Raw genomic sequence first — 22,838 nt, 5'->3', positions numbered from 1 at the left:
AGATGGGCTGGATATTGTTGTGAACTTGCCGCTGACTGTCTCGTCCGTCTCGCAGAGCTTTTACGAACGAGAGTGTCGAGAGGGGAAGAACGGGGGAGTTTGAAGGAGGTCTGTCCGTGTTGTGCTAGAGAAAATGTGGTAGCCATCTCATAGTGAGTGTCAAAGAGAATAACATGTTACATAACAACCGTAGTACTACTCCTACTCTCCCACCCTAAAAACAATGTACAAATCAAATCCCCACCCTCCGTCTTGGTGTCGCATTGACCCGTGCACCAGCACCTATGCCCGTATGTCGGGGAGTTCCTGGTACGATAATTTTCGAACTACTCCCACTGGCAGCCTTGGAAGTCTGTTCCTCTTCTTCCACGCGCTTTGCACTCCTGTTTGTTGATCATTAGCCATAAAATTGGTACGAAAAAGAAAGCAAGACCTACTCTTCTCGCTGACGAGCCATCTCTGCTTCAAGTTCAACCCGTTTAGAAAATTCGCGATCCGCTTGTCTTCGGTTCCCTCTCTCATCAAAATTCTTCTCCTTGACTGAGTAGAATACAGAACCGAGCTCCGCTACGCCAAATACATGAGTATATTTGATCACAAAGGCTGAAACTAAACTCACCGAGCCAATACGGGTCAATCGCAGTAACTTGCGTCATATATTCCTTTGATGTCAGGATTAGTTCGTGGTAAATGACATATGAAGGCGTATCTGGATAGGAAGAAGAGATCAGTCATCCTGATATGATGGTCTTGAGATTGACATCTTACATCCAAGTCCGTATAATGCACTCGTGGGATGGAGGTGCGTGGGGAGACCTGAACGAATATTAACAAACTCGCCAATTCCCTTCACTCTCGCGGCTTGATGGAAATAGCCTGTAGCAATCGCTTTTCTGCAGTGATAATGAGATAAATAAACACGCTATACGCTCTCGATGCATACCGTATAACATCGAAGTCGGTTCCGGCGGAAATGATATTCATTTTTTGGAACTTCATGATATCTTCAAGCTGCGCTCGTACTTCACGGGATTTTCGAAGCAACTTAGGGTGCAAGAAATGCCTCATGGCCCAATCGTCACGATAACTTCAAATGAAATAGGGGTGAGTCAATGCCAAGCCATATAGCAATGCACGTACCCATGACTCTTCCATTGATTAAAAACGTTCAAAAGCGTTAGGTGATCACTCTCAGGTACATTGAATTTCTCCCGCGCTGCGTCAGCCTCCTCCATTCGTTCCTTCGGTCTGTAGAAAACGCTGGGAACCGAAAGCATCGAAACGATGGTCAACATCTCCGATGAGCACTTATAATCCACCGACGCGATGAGCATCTTCGCCATCGATGGCTCCATCGGAAACTCTGACATCTTCCTTCCATCAGGCGTCAAATCTCCAACGTTGTCAAGAGCACCAAGAACCCAGAGCTGATACATGGAATTGAGAATATTTGCTTGTGGTGGTGGGTCCATGAAATCGAATTCGAGCAAGTTCTTGACGCCGAGAGATTTCAAGAGTAGTACCGTGTTAGCTAAGTTTGTTCGTTGAATTTCAGGGATTGTGTTCTCGAACATCTCATTTCGATAGGCCATCTCGGTATAGAGGCGGTAGCAATACCTGGATAATGTGAGTGAATGAAAACAACCGGGTGCACTTGAATACTCACCCACTACCCGTGCGTCCGGCACGACCAGTTCGCTGACCAGCGTTTGCCTGGCTTATGGGAGTAATTTGGAGTGCGTCCATACCGACCTTGGGGTTATACACCTTCAACTTGGAGTAGCCAGCATCCACGACGTAAAGAATACCGTCCACTAAGCGAGATTGTCAGTCGGTCTGCTACCGTGTATTATACGCGAGGCCTTACCAGTCAATGACGTTTCGGCGATGTTAGTAGCAACAATCACTTTCCGCCGCCCATCAGCAGTCGGCTCAAAAATCCGAGCCTGCAGATCTGCTGGCATCTGCGAGTAGATAGGCAGGACTGCAAGGGGGGCAGGTTCATCCAATTGTGCTAAACGCTCTACAGCCAAGTCTGAGTGAACTATTGCGACAATTCCATTCCAATGCTATCTTACCTTCAACAACCTGGCAAGTGATTTCGATATCCTCTTGGCCTGTCATGAACACCAAAATATCTCCAGGCGGCAATGATAGGTGAATTTGAAGGACCTGTTTAACGGCGCTGTCGACGTAGTCTTCACATGGTGACTTGGAAGGATAAATTTCAACAGGGAACGTTCGTCCGGGAATTGTGTAGCAAGGAGCATGGCCGTAGAAGTATGAGAACTATAGCAAAACAGTCAAATCACAATGAAGGACTATGAACAAACGAAATTACCTTCTCGGAGTTCATGGTTGCAGACGTCACAATAAGTTTGAGGTCTCTTCGGCGAGATAGAACTGTTCGGCATTGAGAATGGAAATATTGTGTTTCGAGCAAGCGACTACGTACTTTTCCTGAGTAAACCCATTAGAACATCAGTACTGAGGGAACGTTCGTGCGCTTCGTCCAAAATGATGACGCTGTAACGGTCCAAGTCGCCTTCGTTTAGCGATTCTCGAAGTAACACACCATCCGTCATATCTAGATGTTGCTTAGCAATGCACCGCAATCGTTACAGCTCAACACCTACATTTGATCTTCGTCTCGGCAGACGTGCAATCCTCGAAACGGATAGCATAACCAACCGTCGACCCTAGTTTACACTGTAATAAAGTCAGTACCGTACAGAAACTGACAAAAACGGGCACTATGCACCTGCATTTCCTCGCTAACTCGCTTCGCAACCGACATTGCAGCGACACGACGAGGTTGTGTGCAACCAATGATGCCATGGGAACAATAGCCATCCTCATACAAGAATTGTGCCAACTGCGTTGTCTTTCCAGAACCGGTTTCGCCAACGACGATGACGACTTACAACGAAGGATAAGTGTTATACGTAGCCAGTTCAGTACAGAAACATACCTTGGTTTTCCCGAATTACCTTCATGAGGTCTTCGCGGCAGGCAAACGCAGGCAGGTACTCCCTCTGCTCCTTTAAAGTTCTTGATCTAGCAAACACACTAACGCCAGCTGAAGTCTTGAGATGCTCCGCGAACTTAGAATCACCCTTGTAATTCTCCTTTTCCCCGCTTGTCTTCGCTTTTTGTGCGTTTCTATCCGCTTCAGCTGTGACCAAAGTAAAAGAGAAGCTATGTGAATGTCCAATCTGACAAGGAAAATAAAAAATTAGGGCAGGACACACCTTCAGCCTCCGCTTCCTCGTCTTTAACTCCCATAATATTCCCCAGTGAAGTACCTCCAAGAGCCGCTAATTTAGCCGCTGCTTTGGCGCGCTCTGCCTGTTCGCGTTTCTCCTTGACTAGGGCACTGCCTTTCTTTGCGAAAATGGCCATATCGCTGGTAGGATCTCGAATAGGGTTTATAGGGTCAAGTTGCTTCGTATACACCGTACGGCCATCCAGGAACGGTGGTTTGAGGTCATGTACCATGACGTGTACGGTTGATTCTGACTCGTCCTCGAAGTCTAAATCGACGCCCTTTCGAGTAGCAACACCCGAAGTTACCATACGATTGGCCTCCCATAGGTCATTGTCGGCATTCTAGTCCCTGTAAGTGCGGGCTCAAACTGAAGGACTTTGCAACTCACGTATTGTGCTTGCCTAGCGGATATTTTTTTCTACAAAGAGTTGGATCAGTATAAGAAGAGTCGCACACAATGAAAGAATAAACCGTTTGCTTCGTTGCTATTTCCGCCTGTTTAAGGAGGCTTAAATCTTCATATTGAGCAAGGGGGTTGTGTTCCTCGTCTCCAGCAATACCACTGTCCTCTGTACCTGTATACCAGTCTCGATCCAACCTTATCTGCTCCTCTTCCCACTCCTTGATATCTAAACCAGTATCTCCGCCTTCCGGACTGTCGCCTCTGCCTGCACGCGGTGTTGGTGCATCCCACCGTCTATTTCCCGCTGCGCCCCATCCTAACCCATCCTGCCCGTGAGCATCACCAGGAGTGGAGTCCCAGCCTACATTAGGCACGCGTATGCTGGGTGCTTCACGAACAGACTGTGGAGTCGCATCCCAAGCCATACCTCGCTGATTTTGTGCATACCTCCCACCGCCCCAACCTCGGGCTCTGTCTCGATTTGAACGTCGTTGAAAATCACCGAGGCCCTTGGGGCCGTCCTTACGCGATTCATTGACGGCTGTTATACCCTCTGCACAACAATGAGCTACGTTTGTCGGATGACGCGGAAAACTCACCTCTTTGTCTCTCCTTGTTCTTCCTATGCTCCTCCAGACGCCTCCTGGCTGTTTCGGATATACCACCCGGATTGGATGGCGTTTCTTCACCTCGTTGGCGCGCAGTAGATCTAGACGCGGGTAGTGACGGTACTATGTAATTATTATCAGTAAAACAGCAATACAACCCGAATGGTATCCACCTTTGAAAACCGGCTCATCGTCCCTCTCTATTCGAGGCCTCTTACGACCATTCTCACTGATGGCATTTTCTTTGGCTGTTCTCTTCTCTAGAGCCAACTTATCCAACCCAAGTATCGAAGTTCGAGGTGTGGGTGGTTCAAGCGGGCGGGTCGGCCTTTGAAACGTATGTCGCTGAACTGAAACTCAATAAATGCAGCACATGAGAGTTGAAAATATACGACATACCGTATCCAAGCGTTGCAGACCCCCTTGACGAACAGGTGGTGGTTCCAGGACATCACTATCCATGATAGTTATGCCTTGGATTGGTTGAGGAGTTACGCCATTTGTCACCTGCGATTCGTGCGACAAGATTTCTACGTGCAACTCAGTCAAGAAAGAATCCGTGAACTTGCCAAAGGATTTCGCGGCTAAACAGGACAGAATTCAGTGATTGGGGGATGACCGAGGTATTGCTTGACTCACCTTTTGTAAACCCGTCAATGGAGTTCGTTTTCGCAATATCAATTACTCGCTCCGCCAACAGGTCGTTTGGGTTGATAAGATTTAATGCACGAGAAAGTTTTATAGCAATCTGATGCAGAAATTCATCGTGGTCGTCGGACGATGGCGACATTGAGCAAAGAGAGTCACTCGTCACTAGTGTCGATGACCAAGTTCATGCAGCATGCTGACTAAGCCGGCAGGTATGCGTGTGGTAGAAAGGTTAGGGTTTCACTATACAGTCAAGTGAAATATAGGTCCACAACATTGGGCGAGTTGAAAGTTCACCAAGCAGATAAGAAACTCTACTGTTTCGGCAGGTTTGCGCGGCATTTGGGGGGCGAATTTGATGAGAGGTTCCTTTAGGCGTAACCTACCTCAGCGGACTGTATACGAACGCCGTTTCTTTGTGTATTTTAAGTACATCTAAAATCACCTTTACACCGTACATAAAATAAGAAATAAAAAGACAAGTTCCTCATCAGCTTCAAAAGTTGGCCGGGTTATTCTCAAGATCTCAACCTGTCGTTCCATCCGGAAAACGTACGAAGTATTGGTTCCATTTTGCATTTTATTCTCAGCATCGGGCAGTCGCCCGCCAGGATCTGGCCTAATTTATCGTTGACATGCACCCCCATTTTCATTCCATGTCTGCATAACAACCTAATATATAAGGGCATATCCGGCAACCGAGACAACGCCATATATCCCCTGAAGTATCATATAGTGTATAGTAAGTATCGGATGTAACTAGCAGGTCTTGTTCGGAAAATGTCCGCGGTATAAGCTCAGGTATTTCCACCTAACGCCTTCTGTTCGTCAGTGTCCTGCTCAGCTTGCTGCAGCTGAAGTCGCGGTTCCGACAGCAGATTTGACGATCATCCGGGTGCATCTGCCCGGATCTCTCTTCTTCTCTTCGTCGCCGGGCCAATCCGATTCATTGCATGTAACATTCCATTCTACTCGCTGGGAGGGAAAAAAATACGCCCACGCGAGTTTGTGATCGTCAATTTAGATCTACGCCAAATAAGGGACCGTCGGCAACATGCACACGGCTAAACTCCAACTGTATACACTTAATACTTGGCAGAATGTTCGATTGTATTATGAAGACTGAGGCATTTACCAGCGGCCGACGCACAAGCTCCCACGACCCTGTCCGCTCTCTAATATTCACCTGAAACAAGGTCCATGTCGATCACGTAAGCACCCTAATCACAGATCTCATGGAATCATCGGTGCATGTTCTGCACCGACAACATAAGTTATATTTAGACGCTTTGTTGACTTTCGGTCCAATCTCAAATCAAAGAATCAATACAGGGGTCTAGAATGATGATGATGCTCCAACGCCATAGATTCATCGGCTACTAGTCGCATTAATATCAATCTTGGAAAAGTGAATTCGATGGTACGAGTTTCTTGGTACTCGCTCGACGTCCAGGCAATATGGGTGGGTCAGACATAGCCTTGGGCATGACTTATTAACATCGGACAAACGTAGTTCCAAGCCACCATTCCAATCAACATGCGATGCGCATCAAGAATTACAATTAGCAAGAGCAATTAACGGCTTGAGAACTGTCCATCCATGGATTTCGACGTTCAGACATTGAAGCAAGTGTTAATGTACTAATTAACACGGAGCAAATGAGACCAGGAACAATGCGACCAACACATTTAAGAAGGTGATATTCCCGTACAGGTGCTCGCTGATATGGATGGAAAATCTGGAAACTGCAGAAGCCAGTTCATAAGTCACAACCAATTTAATGACCATGACATTGTGTGAAAGAGCTATCCTTCTAATGCCAAGTCCTAGACACCCAGATGTGTACTCACCAAAAACCAGTATCCACATACAGTCACCACGGTGATTGCCTCCTTGGCAGCTCTGTCAAACAGGTTGAACTCGAAAATAGGACCCGCTATCAGCGCATAAAACAGGTTAAAAGACTCATAGCGCCACTTCCAGATTGTTGAACAATATATAATTTGATGATTCAGCGTTACCAAAGTGGCGACTTCAACGTATGCAGCGGATGTCAGCACCAACAATAGACTTTAAGATAGGATATCTTAATTTAGCTTTTGTGTCAGTACACGACCGTCACGGACAACCACCTATCACTCCAAGTTCAAATATCAAAAGGTAGAAGCATTCAGCGCCTGCACCGGCAAGCACATGCAACTACGCCACAATGAACTTAACTATTATATCTCTTCGTTTGCTTCAGGGCAGCATATGGATCCGGCTTCCGAGGGCGCCCATAGCGGGGTTCCGGTATTTCTGGAAAAGATATGAATAATTAGTGGATACCAACAGCATGGAGTGAATTGCGCACTGAGAATATCTTTGTAGACAGTGGAGACATGCTCATCCCAGACCTCTCGCCACATATGTGCACCTCCACCTTGGCGCATATCGAAACCCCACTCCCTCATGAAACTCCGAAGGTCGAATCCTCTACGCCTCCTATCAGGTACAACAGGTATGTCCAAATGGATGGATGTAGGTTCATTCGGCTTGGCACGAGTTTCGATATTCAAGGAATAGTGAGAAGCACCGCGAGGAGGCTGTTGGAGCAGAAGTAAGACGTAACGGTGGTAATTTGTCCCTTGCTGTGGATGAGGTGGTATGTACTTTGTGTGTTTGTTCAAGTCCAATATACGAGAAGTGTGATCTGCCGACAAGGGGACATTAGGCCTGGGAAGAGTGTTATACAAGCCTCGTCAAAGTTTCTGGGACAATGACATACTGCATCCAATGTAAATAAGTGGTAAGTGTGGCGTTCGCCTCATCAGGAACATCTGAACTTCGAGATTAGTATATAACAGCCGGTCATTGGAACGCACTACGGACCCGCATCTAAGAGAACTAGAGTATACAGACGAGTGTCTGTGTGGTAAACGTTGGCGTATAGTTTTGGTGGATCAAAGGTCTTTTTAGAAACGGAATTTTAGCTTTAGCAACCAAATTCAACCTCAAGAGGAATGACTCGCCTGTCTAGGGAGGAGGAATGTCCCAGGTTCTACCATTTTATTGGCCTTGCCGGGAATCCCTCCGAGACTGCTAACCGTTAAACGTACATCTATCGAGGGATGAAGCTCGGAAAGTACGTCCGGCATGACTTTCATTTGATGGAGACGTTCCATCTGTAACACTTATAGTTAAATCTTCTGGGCGATGTAATTCCAAATGAAACAGACCTACCAACAAATCTAAATCACCCTCCCTTCGCCACTTCTGTTCCAGGAGATGACGGTCAACTGTCTTAGCCAGGTTGGCTAATAGATCAAAATGTGAGGATCTTCTATTTCTATTTGAGACGGAAAAGGTGAAATACATACGCATCGCGTTTGCAACCTTCCATCTAACATCAGGGAGATTTATTTCAGATTGCACTTCCAAAATCTTCAGTTTCTTCCTCAAAACTTCCAACTCCTCGTCCAGCCGGGAGAGATTTGCTAAAGTATCTTCTCCCTGCTTAGAAGTTTCTTCTAGCCTCTGTTCCTCTGCAGCCTGGATTTTGGTACGAAGCAATTCTGCTTCTGACTTGATTTGCGCACTATCTGCCTTTAGCAAATCCAAGGCAAGGTCATACGCGGGAAGGACACCCGGAGCCAGAGGTCTGCACCATTCCCTGGGTGAGGCATGTGAAATAGGTGCGCGTTTCGGAGGGCACTTCTTCTTACGACCCCGAGTACTGGCGGTACCTTCTGAAGGTGGGGGTGCGTTATCAACAGGGCTCGAAGTAACTGCGTCCGGTGCGGTCGTGCTCATAGTTCTTGCCCAGCTAGAACGCCCGCCCAAGCATCCCGACGGAGAAAGAGACTTCCTGAAAGCCAATAGTGCTCGAGCATTCATCCCGGTAAGTATTTCCGAAAGCCAAGGAGAGCTGAGGATGGATAGCGAATGCTGCTGCTGCTGTCGGGTAATAGCGCGTTTTGGGAAAAATTGTGACAGTACAGTTCGTGTTGTTTGGGCTTGTTTGATTCAAGCTGTCATCAGAGGCGCGCGAAATATGAGGGCGTCTATTTGTCGTACTGCATAACGCACCAAAAAGGTTTCCAAGTCGTTGGACCCAGTTACATTCCCTCCATATTAACTCCATTACTTCTACCAAAATATTGGAAATGAAGATCTATAGTGCACTTCAACAAGATTGTCACGCTCGGGAAAACGTCCTCAAGGCAATTTCCCCGCGATCTTTCGAAGAATATCCGTTATGAACACATCCGGTAATAAATTCGCAATGCTTAGTCGTCACTTTCCTGAAGTATCTCATCCGTTTCCAGGCTTGTGCGCTCACCTTGTGGAATTGCCTTGCGAAATTGATACAGTGATTGACTCCGAGGTCTAGTTCCGGTAGAAGTCTGGCCTCAATTAACTCCGTATCGTTGATCATCATGCGCTGGATATTTCCAATTGGTTATTCCGTTCGTGCGCAGCTCATTATTCCAGTAATGTTGCGTCCCGAAAGCTACTCATGTCTCACGTCATTGATTTAGACCGCCATCGCCTGGTCTCGAACGCGATCTTAGCTGCAATTTCGATCCGAAAATCTTCCTGACAAGTTACGATTATATGACTGTCAACACGATGATTCTTCCTTTTTGAACATCCGTTGAAGGCTCACGAGCGGACATCATGAGTCTAAATTGCTCTTTGCCGCATCAAACGGACTGGACTTGTATGACGTCAGACCGAAGAGCGTCCGCCTACTTCGACCGAGCCAGCGTTCCCAGAGTCCACTAACTTACCAGTGCAGGACTCATCATCATACCAGCACTCTATGCCACAGCTACCTATGCCAGCCTCTCGCGCGCCTCACCCAAACTCAGCCTCAACTTCACTTCCTTGCCTTCAACGTTCGTATTGACGCGTCTATCACTTGCGTCCAACCCGAAGTAACGTGGAACTTCTTATTCCTTACGAAGTCTGCCCGACGTCCTTTCAAGCAATAAAGCCGTACCCGCGGAAATGCCAGTTTTTGAAGACTTTGGATAGAGTCGATCTATTAGAGCTCTTTAACACTCAGCGCGCGATCATCAAGAGGCAATCACCTGCTCGCACTTGATTAAGCTTCAAGCTTCAAGCAACATGAAAGTAGATAACAGATGACATACACATGATCGATTCAGGTTTAGCAATGTTGTCACATCTTCTGTGCGATCATAGAAGCCTTCTTCTTACGAGGCGACTTAACCGCGAGCAACGTCCAGCTGGTTAGCGGTCAAGCCATCGATGGGTTAATTAATCCCATCGTATCGCCCAATCATCACTATAAAGCTCAGAACACGCACATACTAACTAAATGTAATCCTGGGGGGTGATTGGACGACCTAAAGCCAAATAACCTCTCGTGAGTATGTCAAACGAGTTTTACACCTAACGTTAGTCCTAACACATTCTCTCCTCGCAGATACGGCGATCTGTAAGGTCCTGCAAAAATACCGATTATCTACGTATGTCGTCATCTTCGAAATCAAGCAGCATGTAAACACATCTGATGGAGATTGACATCGCTGCTGGAAATATCTTCTCTGGCCATATGTTCATGCCAGTTCCAATTGCCTCGAGGCATAGAAGAACCCTCGGTAGTTGTTCCAAACCCGACTGGTATGAGCATTAATTTCCACGAATCGAAACGTGTCAAGACGATGTGATCTAAAAAGGAAGCTTCGCCCCCAAGCTTCGCGATTGACTTCCCAATTTCTGTACTATGAAATTACACGGGTTCTGATTCTAAGAATATGATTGTACCGATGTACCTAGAATACACACACTTTTCTAATCAACGAAGTTAGTCCGGCGCGGCTAGCCGTTATTCCATGTTGAGCATTGAGTTCTAAATCCTCCACAGAGCACCAATTCCTGACAGCTGCGAAGTTATTCTTCGAAGGAGCAGTCTTCCAGATGTTACTGTCAAGCTCCGGTTAGTGGGGTATGTATATCTGATAACGACCCCGCAAGGTGGGGGTGTTGATCATGCTGTCAACGAATGGACCATCATAACAAATTGTTATCTAAGCGCCCGTTAAGTAGACATTTCTTGTCTCTCTTAGTGTATGTACGTGACTTTTTAGCACAAGCTTGATCATACGTTTGTTTACCTCATGACCAAGAGGATAAGACTATCGATGGAACGTTGTCTTCCTTTCGGTATACGTTAATTTACTTCCCTTTACTCTCGTGTATCAGCCCTTACCTTAAGCGTAAAATTATATCTATTGGGCAAAACCCTCATTTCCGTCCGCAAGCGATCCTATCCAGGTGTGTATATATGGATTATGTATTGTACAATGTAAAGTCATAAGAGTTGGTAACCATTACGAATACTTAAATGAATTCGATTCGCTTAATTTTCCGGTCTTATGAGATGCCGCTGTCAGCCAAGCCGAAACTAGAACTTTGAGCATGGGTGACTAGTAGTGACAATTGTACAAGAGCAAACATTCGAAGTCTCAAAGGGTTTTTTTTTGCTTCCTTTATTGATGTACTGTAGACTTCGCCCGAGTTCGACATGAGGTCTGGGCCCTGATGAGATGGTTTTTTTTGGACCCATGTGTTGTGGCTACGTAGGGTAACGTTAGCTCATGATGTTTTCTTTTTTTCTCTCGGTGATTCTCAAATCTTTTTACAGCATGTAACTTATCAACTTTTTTTGACGTCGGTTAGATATGCGAACATATGTTCAAGAGAAGCATTAAAATACTTCGTTACCCTTCGTATCATCGATGATCATACCATCCAATTATATTCCTTAGATTGTTTATTTTATTTTTTTCTTTCTTCCTCCTTTATCTTATAGGTTCATGTTCCGTTCTATTTCATCTCGATTACAGGTCATCGATCACAAAAAAAATCAAAATCAAAAAAATCAGTAAAAAAAAATCACACCGTCTTTCTAATCATTGAATGCAAATCACTAATCCAAATATACAAAAACCCCATCTTTTATCTCTCCGGAACATTCCTATGCCGGGGTCATAAAAGTCTAGATACAAATCTCTTGTAGTCCCCATCAATGGGGGGTCATACGGGGGCTATACTAGTACTGGATCCCCCCGGCCCAAGCATAGCATCAATCATCAAAAAAAGTCCCCGATATCTCCACCAATCAATTTCTCCGATAATGTCTAACTAGTGTGTATAATTTTAAACATAAAAGAGAGCCCATGCTTGAGCTTGAATAATCCCATCGGTCATGATCATAGATTGTACATACAATCGATTACATATAGGCTTGTGTACTACAAATCGATATCCCGAATGGTAATGGAGTCTTTAAAAATCTCAAGAGCTCCAATTGTTACTTCATTCTGATATAAGAAGTTTCCAAGGCATGACCGAGCCAAAGTCACAAGCATATTATCATATCTATCAGTAAGAGTTCAGTCATAGTTTTTTTGCCTTAGTGATAAGTCGGACCTCGGAAGGAACTGAAAGGCCTTCCTGAACCCCTCAAGGACAATCGATCGCCTCAAAAAACCCGGGTATAATGAAAATTACATCTAAACAAGAAACAGACGCAAAAAAAAACACAAAAACCCTTGCCCTCGTATTTCCAAAAGGACAAATGATAAACGAACAAAAAAAAAACAAAATAGAAGACCCCGTGTAGTAACCTTGATTATAACTGAGGGAACTCTTAAGCCGGAAACTCAAGTGGGAAAAAGAATTTCCAAACATATTGGCGGGACGATTTGCGAATTGCCGTAAAGACATAGCATACGTGCCGAAGTCGTACCGGGACAGAATGTGGCATACCCTAGCTAATGTCCAGATGTGATGCCAATGAGACTTGAGTAAACAAACGAGCTGACATTTCAACAAGAGCCCTCCGGCAAAAACCGAAACACAGGCACGAGCCTAACTTGATAAGTTTGGTGTTGTGACAGATGTGTATAATCAAAGATGATCAACAAGACTAATCCGGATCAGTTGAATTAACAAGTGAAGCCGAAGTATGTATTGTTCAAGAGTCTCAGTCAGGTATGAGTAATAAGAGCAAAAAGCAGGTATATCTAAAGGAGGAGGTAACGCAACATGGAGGACAGCAGTGATAAAACAGACAAGAGTACTAGACGGATGATCCACTGCAAAAAGCACAACATAATAATAAGGCCTAGAGTAAAGGGGCATGCATGATGGATATAAGTACAGCATATAGTTGCAAAAAAGGAAATATACAATGAGAGAATAATGATATTGAAGCAAAAAGAATACTTTTGCAAAAATCAAAACGTCGAAAGAACATAGGGACCTTGGCGTGATGACCAGTCATCCTCCTCAGGGATCTCCTTTGGAGGAAAGCGATACTGGAAATCGCCATCTTTGACGACGGGGTTGAGTTTGCGTATACGTCGCTCTTCTTCTTCGCGTTCCATTTCAATCTCGTAAGGAGCTTTGCCACCGGGTGGGCGGTAGCCAAAGAAGATGGGTTCCTGCTTGGGCTCCCAGCGGCCACCACCAGTGGCTTTGCAAAGGACGCTCGAGCGGCGAAGAGGATAGGCGTCGAGTTCGCCGTAGGATTTCTCGACCAGATCAAGATTAGCTGCTGAAAGAGGCATATGGGAATTACGAAGGGAAGAACGGCGGGTAGAGGGTTGTGAGGAAGAAAGCGGTTTACGTGCTGAAGAGGTCGAGTCCAGGCTGGAATTACTGGGAACGGTGCGAAGAGAACGCGACTTGCGCATAATGGCAGGCGGGAGGTGGGTTGAAGAGGAAGAGGAAGAGATGGACTGTTCGTCGTCGCTTGTAGACGAAGACGAGGTGGAAGGGTTGGGAGAGAGCGGATACCTGAGGAGAGAGATAGGGTGTGAAAGGCCGCGTTTAAAGTCAGGGCGTTGAGGGGTGCGGGGTGTGGAGGGTTGGCCATAAATTTGGTCATAACAGTCGTCACATACGCGTGAATCGGTCACCGGCGATTCAGGAGAGTCATAAGTGGAAATAGGGACACCCCGGGGGGGCAGAAGGAAGTCCAGGTTGGTGACGTCGAGGAGGGGGGTGGACTTGGGAGTGCAGGCCTGACAGAAGACGCCACCGCACTTTCTGCAGTGGTGGCGTCGTTCAAAGATGGAAAAGGCGACGCGGCAGTAAAAGTTATCGCAGTGGGAAGCGAGGGCGTCAGCCTGGGTGGGCACGTGAGCATGTGGGGATGGGGTAAGGAGGAGAGGAGAAGAACATACCTTCCAGAGGTGGCGGGGGAGGAGAACGGCAAGATGCTCGTTAGGGCGGGGAAGGGCAGCAGTGTTGAGAGCGAGGGCCATGGCTGGGGAGATGAGCGGCGGCGAGGCAGAAACTTATATCCTCCTCCACCCAGGCAACCATGGATCTAGATCAGATCTCCCAGATCCACTCGGACAAATCAGCTATCGTCACACGTCACACCCGAAAAGCTTCCTTTGCCGCGGACATATGTTCCCACCCATTTCCGGCCCGTCCTCCCCTCGCATACACAGGGCTGCTCTCGCACGCCGTGTTGGCCAGCGACGTGGCGCATGTCTCCCTTGGTGACCATATATTTCTCTGCTCGCGTGCCTAGTTCCTTTGCCGGCTACACGAACTTTGTACATCCCGCACCTCCCCACACTGCGTAATAGCCTCCGCCACCCCATCCCCGAGCGGATCCTGCACCACTCTGGAGCATGGACTCTGTGAGGAGTATGGCACCACCATTCGAAGCCGTAGTATGTACACCATGGCACCACCGCCCGGGATCCCCACATTCCATCATAAATACTCCCCCATGCCAACAACCCATGTATTGGCGCACACATCCTCCGTTACCGCTCAAAGTAAAATTATGCTCGTCAACTGCATCTGATACTTGTGACCGTGACGACTCTTGCGATGCTCTCGGGCATTAAACACATATCGTTGCTATCAGTTGAAAGCTTTGGACAGATTCGTTGTCAACTTATCGTGTAAGTATACACCCAACGTGCACTCACCCTAACCGTCGACCTCTGTCTATCTGAGCGCTGATCCCAATCCCGCACATCTGGCTCGGCACACTCGATCCTGTCTCCAATTCAATGACCCGTACTGTAACCGTCAATTCGGCAAACTCCTGATAGTCAACAGATCTTCAAACGTCTTTTCTCCCACACCTTGACATGACACTATCGCTCAAAAATAAAACCCATGCTAATATCCCATTAAAGTCTTGTTCGAGCAACATGAATCGCATAAACTACACCACCCCTTGGTCTAATGCTAATTAGCCAACGGGGCTAAGCACGACCAACAGAGTCGACCGGCCTTATGGACCGATATTCAACCCGGGACATAGACCACCCGGTTAACCCAGAGACCAGACCATCATGACCCATCTCTGTGAAGAAACTACCGAAACAATTTTAAATCCTTGGTATCGTCCACAAGGAACTTAGGAAATGTTCCGAAATCAAGGTACAACAAGTATAAACCTCCTATAGCTTGTCTGGAATAGGTAAATGCGGGTAATTTCGCGTGCCCGATAATTCAAAACATGGTTGCTTCCGCTTGTAGCAATACGAATTATCTTCATTTTTTGGTAAACGCTTCCCATCCTTTGTCACAGCTTTGTTTCGGATGGCGGGCCCGTCCATTTACAAGTTTTGGTAACCTCTTCCATGAAAATACTACATACTACTTAGTAGTCGGCTTAATCATGTTCGGACCGTTAGTCCACTGAAACAAATGTACCTATATTGAACCCGTCACACCTCGGCCGCCCTCAAGATCACCATTTGAAAAGAAACAACGCGAGTCCAGCGTATCCTCCGAGTCGGTCGTCAACTTTAAGTACTCGATCGAGTAATGAATTCATGCGATCTAACGGACTGTGGAAACCAGTGGTGCGAGTTGGTCTTAGAACCAGTAATGACATCTCGTGACCGTTGCGCGTCGGACGCGTGCGCCGCTCACGCACGCACAGGTTTATCAATCTGGGACAAAGTGATAATGTCAGCTCTCTATTGTTGTTTATCTTTCAGCCTCTTGAGTAAGGCGGATTGTCTCGTGCAGTTTGAGTGAAGTAACTGGGGTTAATCTCTTACTCGGGAAGCTATGTCAACTCTATTGAAGAACTCCAAATTAACATCCGTGTTGGTCGGCCGTGAGGCAATGAGAGAGTTCTAAACAAGATTTCCTCTCGAATGAGAGGTCGAAACTTCATTTTTAATTCATTAAAACGTTACTTTATCTAGACGCCCAATACTAAAGGGAGTAAACGGAGGGAAAGAAAACAAGAAAAGAAAGTGAAAAGAGAAAGGGAAGACAAAGGGGATTTGTACATCAACAGAGAAAAAACTGAAAAAGTGTTCTTCAAGGCTATCTTCTCTGCCTCGTGTACGTTTCATCAAAAACAGATTTTTGCTGTTCAATCTGATAAAACAAAAGCGAAGAAAAACCTCTATGGAACGGATCTGGGAAAAATGCACAGCACCCAATCAAAAAAAGACTTCTACCAGAAAAATGATAGACAGTTTCTAAAGGATCAAAAACCAAAGGGGGATCTGGATTGGCCCGAGTGTTGGGCATTGTGTGTGAAAAATCGTTCAATGGGCAGTGGTGTCACAACCTGCCATAGTAGCTGTGAATTGGCAGATGTGCCCAGCCTGACCATGAGTGCATGAGCACTAAGCACCTGAAAACAGAAAAATCTATCTTTATCCATTTTTCACCGGCACTATCATATCATATCACATTCTTTTCTGCCTCGAGGCAAATTCCTCTCTGAGGCTTTCTCTCAGTACACGCCGCATCGAAACTTGACACACAAAGCCTGGAGTCATAGTCATCGCACGATCACAAATGTTGCTTTGTATTCCCCCATTTGCAAACTTTTGAACAGTACTTACACCGACATTGATAAATAGAGCTAAAAAGATGTTGTGATGCCTCATGGTCGGTGATGCCGCTGCTTTCTTTCAGTTGAAAATGCCGTAGGGTTAGATGGTTTAACCTAGCACTAAGCTGTGAGGGGATATATGTAAGTTTACTATGTAGTACAAACTACAACAATCTCACACGCTGCCAATCTTGGGGTGGGGCGGGGGAGAGGGGAAAATAAAATTAAATATGTAAACATGTTATCTTAAGCACTCACAATCTCCAATTATTACTCAATCTCCAATACAATACGTACATAGAATATGCAAAGATCTTTTTTGTGTTATGTACTTATGTTATTGTTCATAACCTTCATAATGAAACTGAACAAGGGTTGCACTTCGGGAAACTCCAATTAGCATAAACGCTCAATCTTAAACTGGACCTTTCAGCACTGTGGCGGTAAATGGCGATGGCGCGGGATGCGATGGCTGAAAACTCGAGCTGATCGGGTTATCTTAGAAGAATCTTCATAATCCCTGAAAACCCTGCATCACCGCTCAAATCACACAGCTCCGAAGGCTCATAACCATTCAACGGAAAGTCAGTTCAACAACATCCGAGATAGAAGCTCTCAAGCACATGTTTTCCAATATTCACATTATTATCGAGCTCATCGGGAATCACGACTCCTAGATATAAATACCTCGGTTACTACCTCATATACCCGGAACCCAAGATAAACCGCTCAACGACACCCAATAACATCGTGAAACCCGCTTCATCAATCACACAATCCCCTAATACATCCACAGGAGGCACATCGACTTCAGCCGTACTATTGGCGGCTCCATCCGCCGCCGTTTGATGGCTGTTGCGAAACCTAAAATCGGTGTCATATTCTGCAGCCAGCGCAATACAACTTATGTCATCCAGGCGGTCCCGTAACCCAAATCCACAGGGGTCTCCGACTTCGGATTGGTGGTCGCCGGGAAAAGACAAATGGCCCTGCGCTTGAGAGTTCTGCACTGATTCTTTATCACCACTAGACAAACCACCTTCTCTACGGGAATGATGGCGGTATACAGTTAGGGAATTGCCGACCTGAGTTTTGTCACTTCTGTGCATTCCGTCGACGGTATCGGGTTCCGAACGAGGTCGCTCGCCGTAATCGATTACGGATTGACATCTCAAAACAAGGTCGTAAAGCGAAGAGAGCACAGTATCATGAAGGAGTTCAAGCAAAGCCGTCTCATTTTCGTGTTGGTCCAAGTCGGGTCTTGGGGGTGGGTGGCTGTCCTGCGGCGCGCCGGGTGGAAAAACTTCGGAGTCCAGTTTGTAGCCTTCGGGAAGATCGGCAAGAATATGCATTAGGCTGCACAAGTACCACAGTACATCCTTGGCGACGACGGACGCCACACTAGAAGCAAGGCTAGCTGAAGCAGGCACCATTGAAGGTACAGCCCTAGATACCGCATGCGCACCCTGATTCCAGAGTTCGTTCCCAAGCTCAGTGTCGGATCCATTAGCGGCAGAAGGTTTAGCTACGGGGAAAAGGACGTTGCCGAGTTCACGGACAATTTCCAAATTGAGACATGCTTTTAGACTGGTTAGGCTGATGGTCCATTGGCAAAGTTTCAAGGGGTCCCGGTTGTGGGCTGAGAGGGAAACCGAGTGAAGATCATCAACGAGAACCTTGAATAATCGCAGAAGGTCCTGGCGCAAATCAAAAACAAGTGAAGGCTTCTCGAGGTTTGGGGGGCTTCCTGACCCGGATGACGATTCGCCTAATAGAGTTGACAGGGAAGCGTGGGTTATCCTCGTAAAGGCCAGGATTATGGGTCCAAAGATACATTTAATCAAAGAGTCGAAGACCTTGTCAATATCCGAAAGAACGAGAGACTGACGTTGGACTTTTATCGAAGGGAGCGAAGTTCGGATTGTATGGGAAAGGATTTTACTAAGTACAGAAACTGTGACAGAATTAGACGTCTTCGAGGATAGCTGATCTATTATGGGCGTCAATATCCGTGAGGCAATCTGAATAATGCGAAGCGTGGAATGAAGTAGGGTAGATGCGTCGTCGTTGCTGCCAGAAATCACTTTTCCAAACGCACGTAAGGCAAGGAATAGGTCACCACTCCGCGGAATTTGGTAGTCATTTTCTAAGGAGCCAACTTGAGATATAGATTTCGCGCTCAAGGTAGCACCGCTTACGGTGGAAAATATCCAAGTCGGGTGCAGTTTTGACGTCACTGGCACCTGGGGTTTTTTTGCTCTTGGCTTTCTTTTTGATCGCGTCTGTAGGGGTTGATAGCGTGACCGAGCCCTTTAACGAAGCACTATCAAAGGAAAAGTCTGAGGAGCCGTTGCTGCTCAACGCGAGTAATTCTGGGGAGGAAATAAGGACATTAGTGCGTGTAAGTGAGATTCAGGCAAGTCATACCTGTTTTTTGAGCCGCATATTTTTCCTTGAGCTGTTCGAGGTCGGATTCGAGTTTGAGAGCATACGTTTTCCAACGATAGTCCGCGGTTGGAGGTGCGGGTCCAGATGGAGGAAAATGCGCGTGCAAACTAAGAATGTAAGCTAGGAGGAGGGTTGGCTGAGGGCGTGATTGGTGTTTGAATGGCGGGCATACATGGAAGCGAGATGTCCCTGGGTTTGGACCTGAGGACTGCTATGGCCTATGGAGCAAATGAGTGGGCAGAAATTAGGGAGAGAGCAGGGCGCACGACTGCGAGGCGGAGACGTTCAGGATCTGATAACTTGGCCATACAAGATGATCATGATGCATCTCGTCACGCGATAACATACCTGCGCGTCCAGTAACGTCACGCACAACGCGTCTCTTCATTCATTCACTATAGAACTACAGTACTAAGCTATCAAGAACACGAATCGCTCCGCAAAATCACAAAGAAAGTATACCGGTCAGTATTCCATTAAACTAAAACTAATCAATTGTATATCTATAGTCAACTTTCTTCTTCCTCAACGCGTCTTTTTGTCCCTCATCAATACTACAAACATGGCTGATCTTCGCGAAACGGCGGCTCCACCATACCACCGACTCTCGCGCCGTCTCACTGCGGCCGCAATCGGACAACAGGCGATTCTTCGGGCACTGGGGCTGCAGCTCGCGATGGCAGCAAGGGCTTCGGAAGTAGAGGAGACTGTGGTAGCTTCTTGAGTCTCTCCCCTGCCATCGGTCGTCCAATTGGGGAATCTTCAACATTAGGATACCTAGTCAGACCATCAAAGGCCCCGAAAGACGCTCCCATGTCCTCCAAGCTTCCGAAGCTGCGACCATACGAAGCTCGACTATGGTGTCTGGATGGCGTGTTAAACAATCCACCAGCGCGAATCGACCAAGGGTTCGACTTGGGCGTTGCGAAAGCTCCAAATTTGATTCCCCTTGAAGGTGTCGAATGGGGATCAAACGGAGGATCTTCATTCGTTGGCCCAGGATAACGTTCAAATGGTACAGGTGTGTTGTATAACCTGATATCATGCGGTGGATTCTGAGGTGTTGATGGTAATTTCGATGATTCAGATGAGGACGATATATCAAAATCCGAGTGTCTTGCTCCCTCTCGTGCCGGCGGAGTCTTTGGTACCCTGGGAGGGTTCCACAACGGCGAATTATGAAGGGGTTGATACAATGTAGGATCTTGTGTTCGCAGGATGCGAGGTGCGTCGTCAGTGGGTACGAATATCGGCTCGTGTAGAATGCTAGGATGGGAAGCATGCACCGGGGAAGGAGACCTTGACCTCGTCACACAACTTCGGCAGAACCAAACATCCTCTTCTCGACCCAATTCTACGACATTACGAATCCCAATGCACTGCAAATGATACCAGGTTTGGCATCCGTCGCATTGAACGAGCTCCCTCCCATCGTCCTTACCGTTACAAATGCAAATAACTGCATCTTCATCTTCCTCAGCCGTCGCCTCTCGTTTTCTCCGCTGGTTGCGATAACCGAGCGCTCGAACACTTTTCCTAGCTAACAGAGCTGCACGAGCATCTGCGGGATCACTGGGAAATATACTCTTTTTCTTGACATATGCGCGTCGCGGATCGTCGGGATGGGCGAGTAAAGGAACCATTTTGCCGCGCCCCATCCTTGCCGGTAGAGGTCTATCTGCCTCATCTTCATAAACGAGGCCCCACTTAGCTGAAGGAAGGATTTCTTCATCGTTCGTGAAAGTGACTTGAGGGGTATTCTCATCTTCATCTTCATCGTCTGTGTCTCTATCCAGAAACTTTTCAATCCACTTTATACGTTCGTCTTCTCTTACTTTTTCAGCTTCATGATGTTCCTCTTTGCGTAATTTCCAAGGGAACTCGTTGTCTGGCCAATTCGGTCCTTGAAGCTCTTCAACTGACTGCTGTTTGTCTTTTCCGAGCGGTGAATCAGCAATTTTGCGCTTTCGCTTGCCACCCGTGCCTCGTCGTTTGGAAGGACTGGACTCTGGGGTCTGAGGAACTGATGACCTGTCTTCGGTTGGTACCTCGAGCAAGACGCGGCCTTTGTCTACCAATTCTACTGGAGCGAGCCTGGCTTTATATTTGACACTTGAACGAAAAGCGTCTAGCCGTCGGCGCTTCTTGAGCTCCTTCTCACTAGTTGGTGCCTCTTCCACATGTTCAACAAGCATTTCTGCCGCATTTGGTTTACTAGTACTATTTGACCCGAGAAACGAAAGAGGCTGAGGTTGGCGAACCCAATCGTTTGTCCTCTGCCACTCTTACATTAAAAAGGAGGCTAATTGAAAGTCCGTTTTGAATACTCACGTATCGACCGTATCCGCCAGCCATCAAACTTTCCTCAAAGCTTTCCTCTGAGGTTTCTTGGAACAGTTTCAATCGCCTTCCTTGATTTGGACTTTCCATGATACCGACTGCATTACCACGTTCTTGGTCTGCATGATCAGCCAATATGCCTGACTCTACTTCCGATAACTGCCTTTTGGTGCGTTTTAGGTAGTCAGGTCTGCGAATCTCCGCTTCTTGAATTTGTGCAAGACGGTCTTCAATTAGAGCCTGCCTGATCCTTTCTATCTCGCCGCCGGAAACCGTTGTTGCGGAGTTTGAAGATACACCCCCATGCCGACGTCGAGAGCTGAAAGAGTCTGGAGGACTGGAGAACGGGTCGTCGTCCACTGCCATGGGTACAGGACTTGGAGGTGCAGACTCAGTCTGTTTTCCTTTTGCGAATCGTTCCCGTTCTATGGCGGCGGAAAGTTTATTTATGAAAGGCGAAGAGAAACGTGAAGAGTTTTCTGAGACCGCAGAAACGGGCGAAGAGATATGTGGTGATGGTGCCAAAGCAGAAGAAGTCGATGCTATATTCTCAAGAGCGAGTCTGCAAAGATAATGTGTAAAATTTTATTCAAGATAAAATAAACGAGGTTTACTTACAAAGGCTTGCCGAGTTTCGTAGAGATGGCACTAGTGTCAGTTTTGTTGGAGCTGAAAGACAAGAAAAGGGGATTGGTCGGCTTCTCATGACACGCTGTCGAAGACGAAAGAAGCTTACCGGAGGGAGGGTGAAGACTGAAGCCCGGCATGCAGTGAAGGAGTCCCACGCATGTTGTGGGTTGGACTATTAAGAAATTTCTGAGCCTGATTTTGACAGATGGACCCAAATTACCGACCTCAGCTCTGGGGTTGCACATTGTTTTGATTCGTGGCTTCTGGTCGGTGTTTCCTCGTTGGACCTACAGGTTGTTAGGATGGTTGAATCAAGGTTTCCAAGCGAAATCTTACTTGTCTTGAGCTGTCAACATGTGGTAAGAAGAGGGTGTGTTAGAATATTGCGGTCTGCGAAAGTGTTGGAAGATTGGTGAGCGGTCAAAGACTTGGGGACATACGCATTGGGCAAGGGAGATTGAGGGGTATGAGATGTGTCTACGACATAACGAGCGATGTTGTTGGGGCTGTAGACATGAAGTAAATGAGAGTCAAATTTGAGTAATTGAGGGTGCAAGCGGACCTTTGGGGAGTGGGAAGGTGGGTGTAAGGCCTGGACGAAAAGGCAGGCAAGAGACCTTCGGACTGGTCCATTCTAAAAT

At 46.8% G+C, this 22,838-nt stretch overlaps 6 protein-coding genes across 6 annotated transcripts; 1 reads left to right on the top strand and 5 right to left on the bottom strand.

Annotated features, from left to right (window-relative positions):
• Positions 1-232: 232 nt before the first annotated feature.
• On the bottom strand, positions 233-5,069 carry AGABI2DRAFT_61322 (hypothetical protein; the record flags this gene model as incomplete). The annotated part of the gene is made up of 21 exons (XM_006454773.1): positions 233-380; positions 438-567; positions 620-709; positions 769-893; positions 944-1,087; positions 1,141-1,617; positions 1,667-1,814; positions 1,868-2,023; positions 2,079-2,289; positions 2,342-2,403; positions 2,456-2,587; positions 2,637-2,709; positions 2,762-2,919; positions 2,972-3,148; positions 3,252-3,609; positions 3,657-3,686; positions 3,740-4,224; positions 4,271-4,402; positions 4,438-4,624; positions 4,679-4,863; positions 4,919-5,069. 21 exons carry the CDS (start codon positions 5,067-5,069, stop codon positions 233-235), a joined length of 3,759 nt encoding a protein of 1,252 aa, XP_006454836.1.
• A 1,843-nt stretch (positions 5,070-6,912) lies between these two features.
• On the bottom strand, positions 6,913-8,865 carry AGABI2DRAFT_190069 (hypothetical protein). The gene is made up of 7 exons (XM_006454772.1): positions 8,288-8,865; positions 8,151-8,224; positions 7,940-8,092; positions 7,800-7,878; positions 7,696-7,747; positions 7,282-7,643; positions 6,913-7,226 (listed from the first exon to the last, which is right to left on the bottom strand). Exons 1-7 carry the CDS (start codon positions 8,802-8,804, stop codon positions 7,144-7,146), a joined length of 1,320 nt encoding a protein of 439 aa, XP_006454835.1. The 5' UTR covers positions 8,805-8,865; the 3' UTR covers positions 6,913-7,143.
• A 3,999-nt stretch (positions 8,866-12,864) lies between these two features.
• On the bottom strand, positions 12,865-14,212 carry AGABI2DRAFT_176255 (hypothetical protein; the record flags this gene model as incomplete). Its single annotated transcript, XM_006454771.1, has 2 exons — positions 12,865-14,074; positions 14,132-14,212. 2 exons carry the CDS (start codon positions 14,210-14,212, stop codon positions 13,181-13,183), a joined length of 975 nt encoding a protein of 324 aa, XP_006454834.1. The 3' UTR covers positions 12,865-13,180.
• A 2,213-nt stretch (positions 14,213-16,425) lies between these two features.
• On the bottom strand, positions 16,426-19,535 carry AGABI2DRAFT_114566 (hypothetical protein; the record flags this gene model as incomplete). Its single annotated transcript, XM_006454770.1, has 6 exons — positions 16,426-16,546; positions 17,488-18,925; positions 18,978-19,151; positions 19,207-19,347; positions 19,400-19,445; positions 19,494-19,535. 6 exons carry the CDS (start codon positions 19,533-19,535, stop codon positions 16,426-16,428), a joined length of 1,962 nt encoding a protein of 653 aa, XP_006454833.1.
• A 108-nt stretch (positions 19,536-19,643) lies between these two features.
• Positions 19,644-21,933, bottom strand: AGABI2DRAFT_198461 (hypothetical protein; the record flags this gene model as incomplete). Its single annotated transcript, XM_006454769.1, has 2 exons — positions 19,644-21,503; positions 21,559-21,933. The coding sequence occupies 2 exons, from the start codon at positions 21,931-21,933 to the stop codon at positions 19,845-19,847; spliced, it is 2,034 nt and encodes a 677-aa protein (XP_006454832.1). The 3' UTR covers positions 19,644-19,844.
• AGABI2DRAFT_133498 (hypothetical protein) lies at positions 21,901-22,816 on the top strand. The gene is made up of 7 exons (XM_006454768.1): positions 21,901-22,129; positions 22,186-22,236; positions 22,304-22,369; positions 22,422-22,484; positions 22,534-22,587; positions 22,638-22,703; positions 22,760-22,816. The coding sequence occupies exons 1-3, from the start codon at positions 22,016-22,018 to the stop codon at positions 22,322-22,324; spliced, it is 186 nt and encodes a 61-aa protein (XP_006454831.1). The 5' UTR covers positions 21,901-22,015; the 3' UTR covers positions 22,325-22,369; positions 22,422-22,484; positions 22,534-22,587; positions 22,638-22,703; positions 22,760-22,816.
• The last annotated feature ends 22 nt before the right edge of the window (positions 22,817-22,838 follow it).

Source organism: Agaricus bisporus (genome assembly GCF_000300575.1).
Source record: "Agaricus bisporus var. bisporus H97 unplaced genomic scaffold AGABI2scaffold_1, whole genome shotgun sequence".
Classification (NCBI taxonomy): Eukaryota; Fungi; Basidiomycota; class Agaricomycetes; order Agaricales; family Agaricaceae; genus Agaricus; species Agaricus bisporus.
This window is presented reverse-complemented; position numbering and strand designations above follow the sequence as displayed.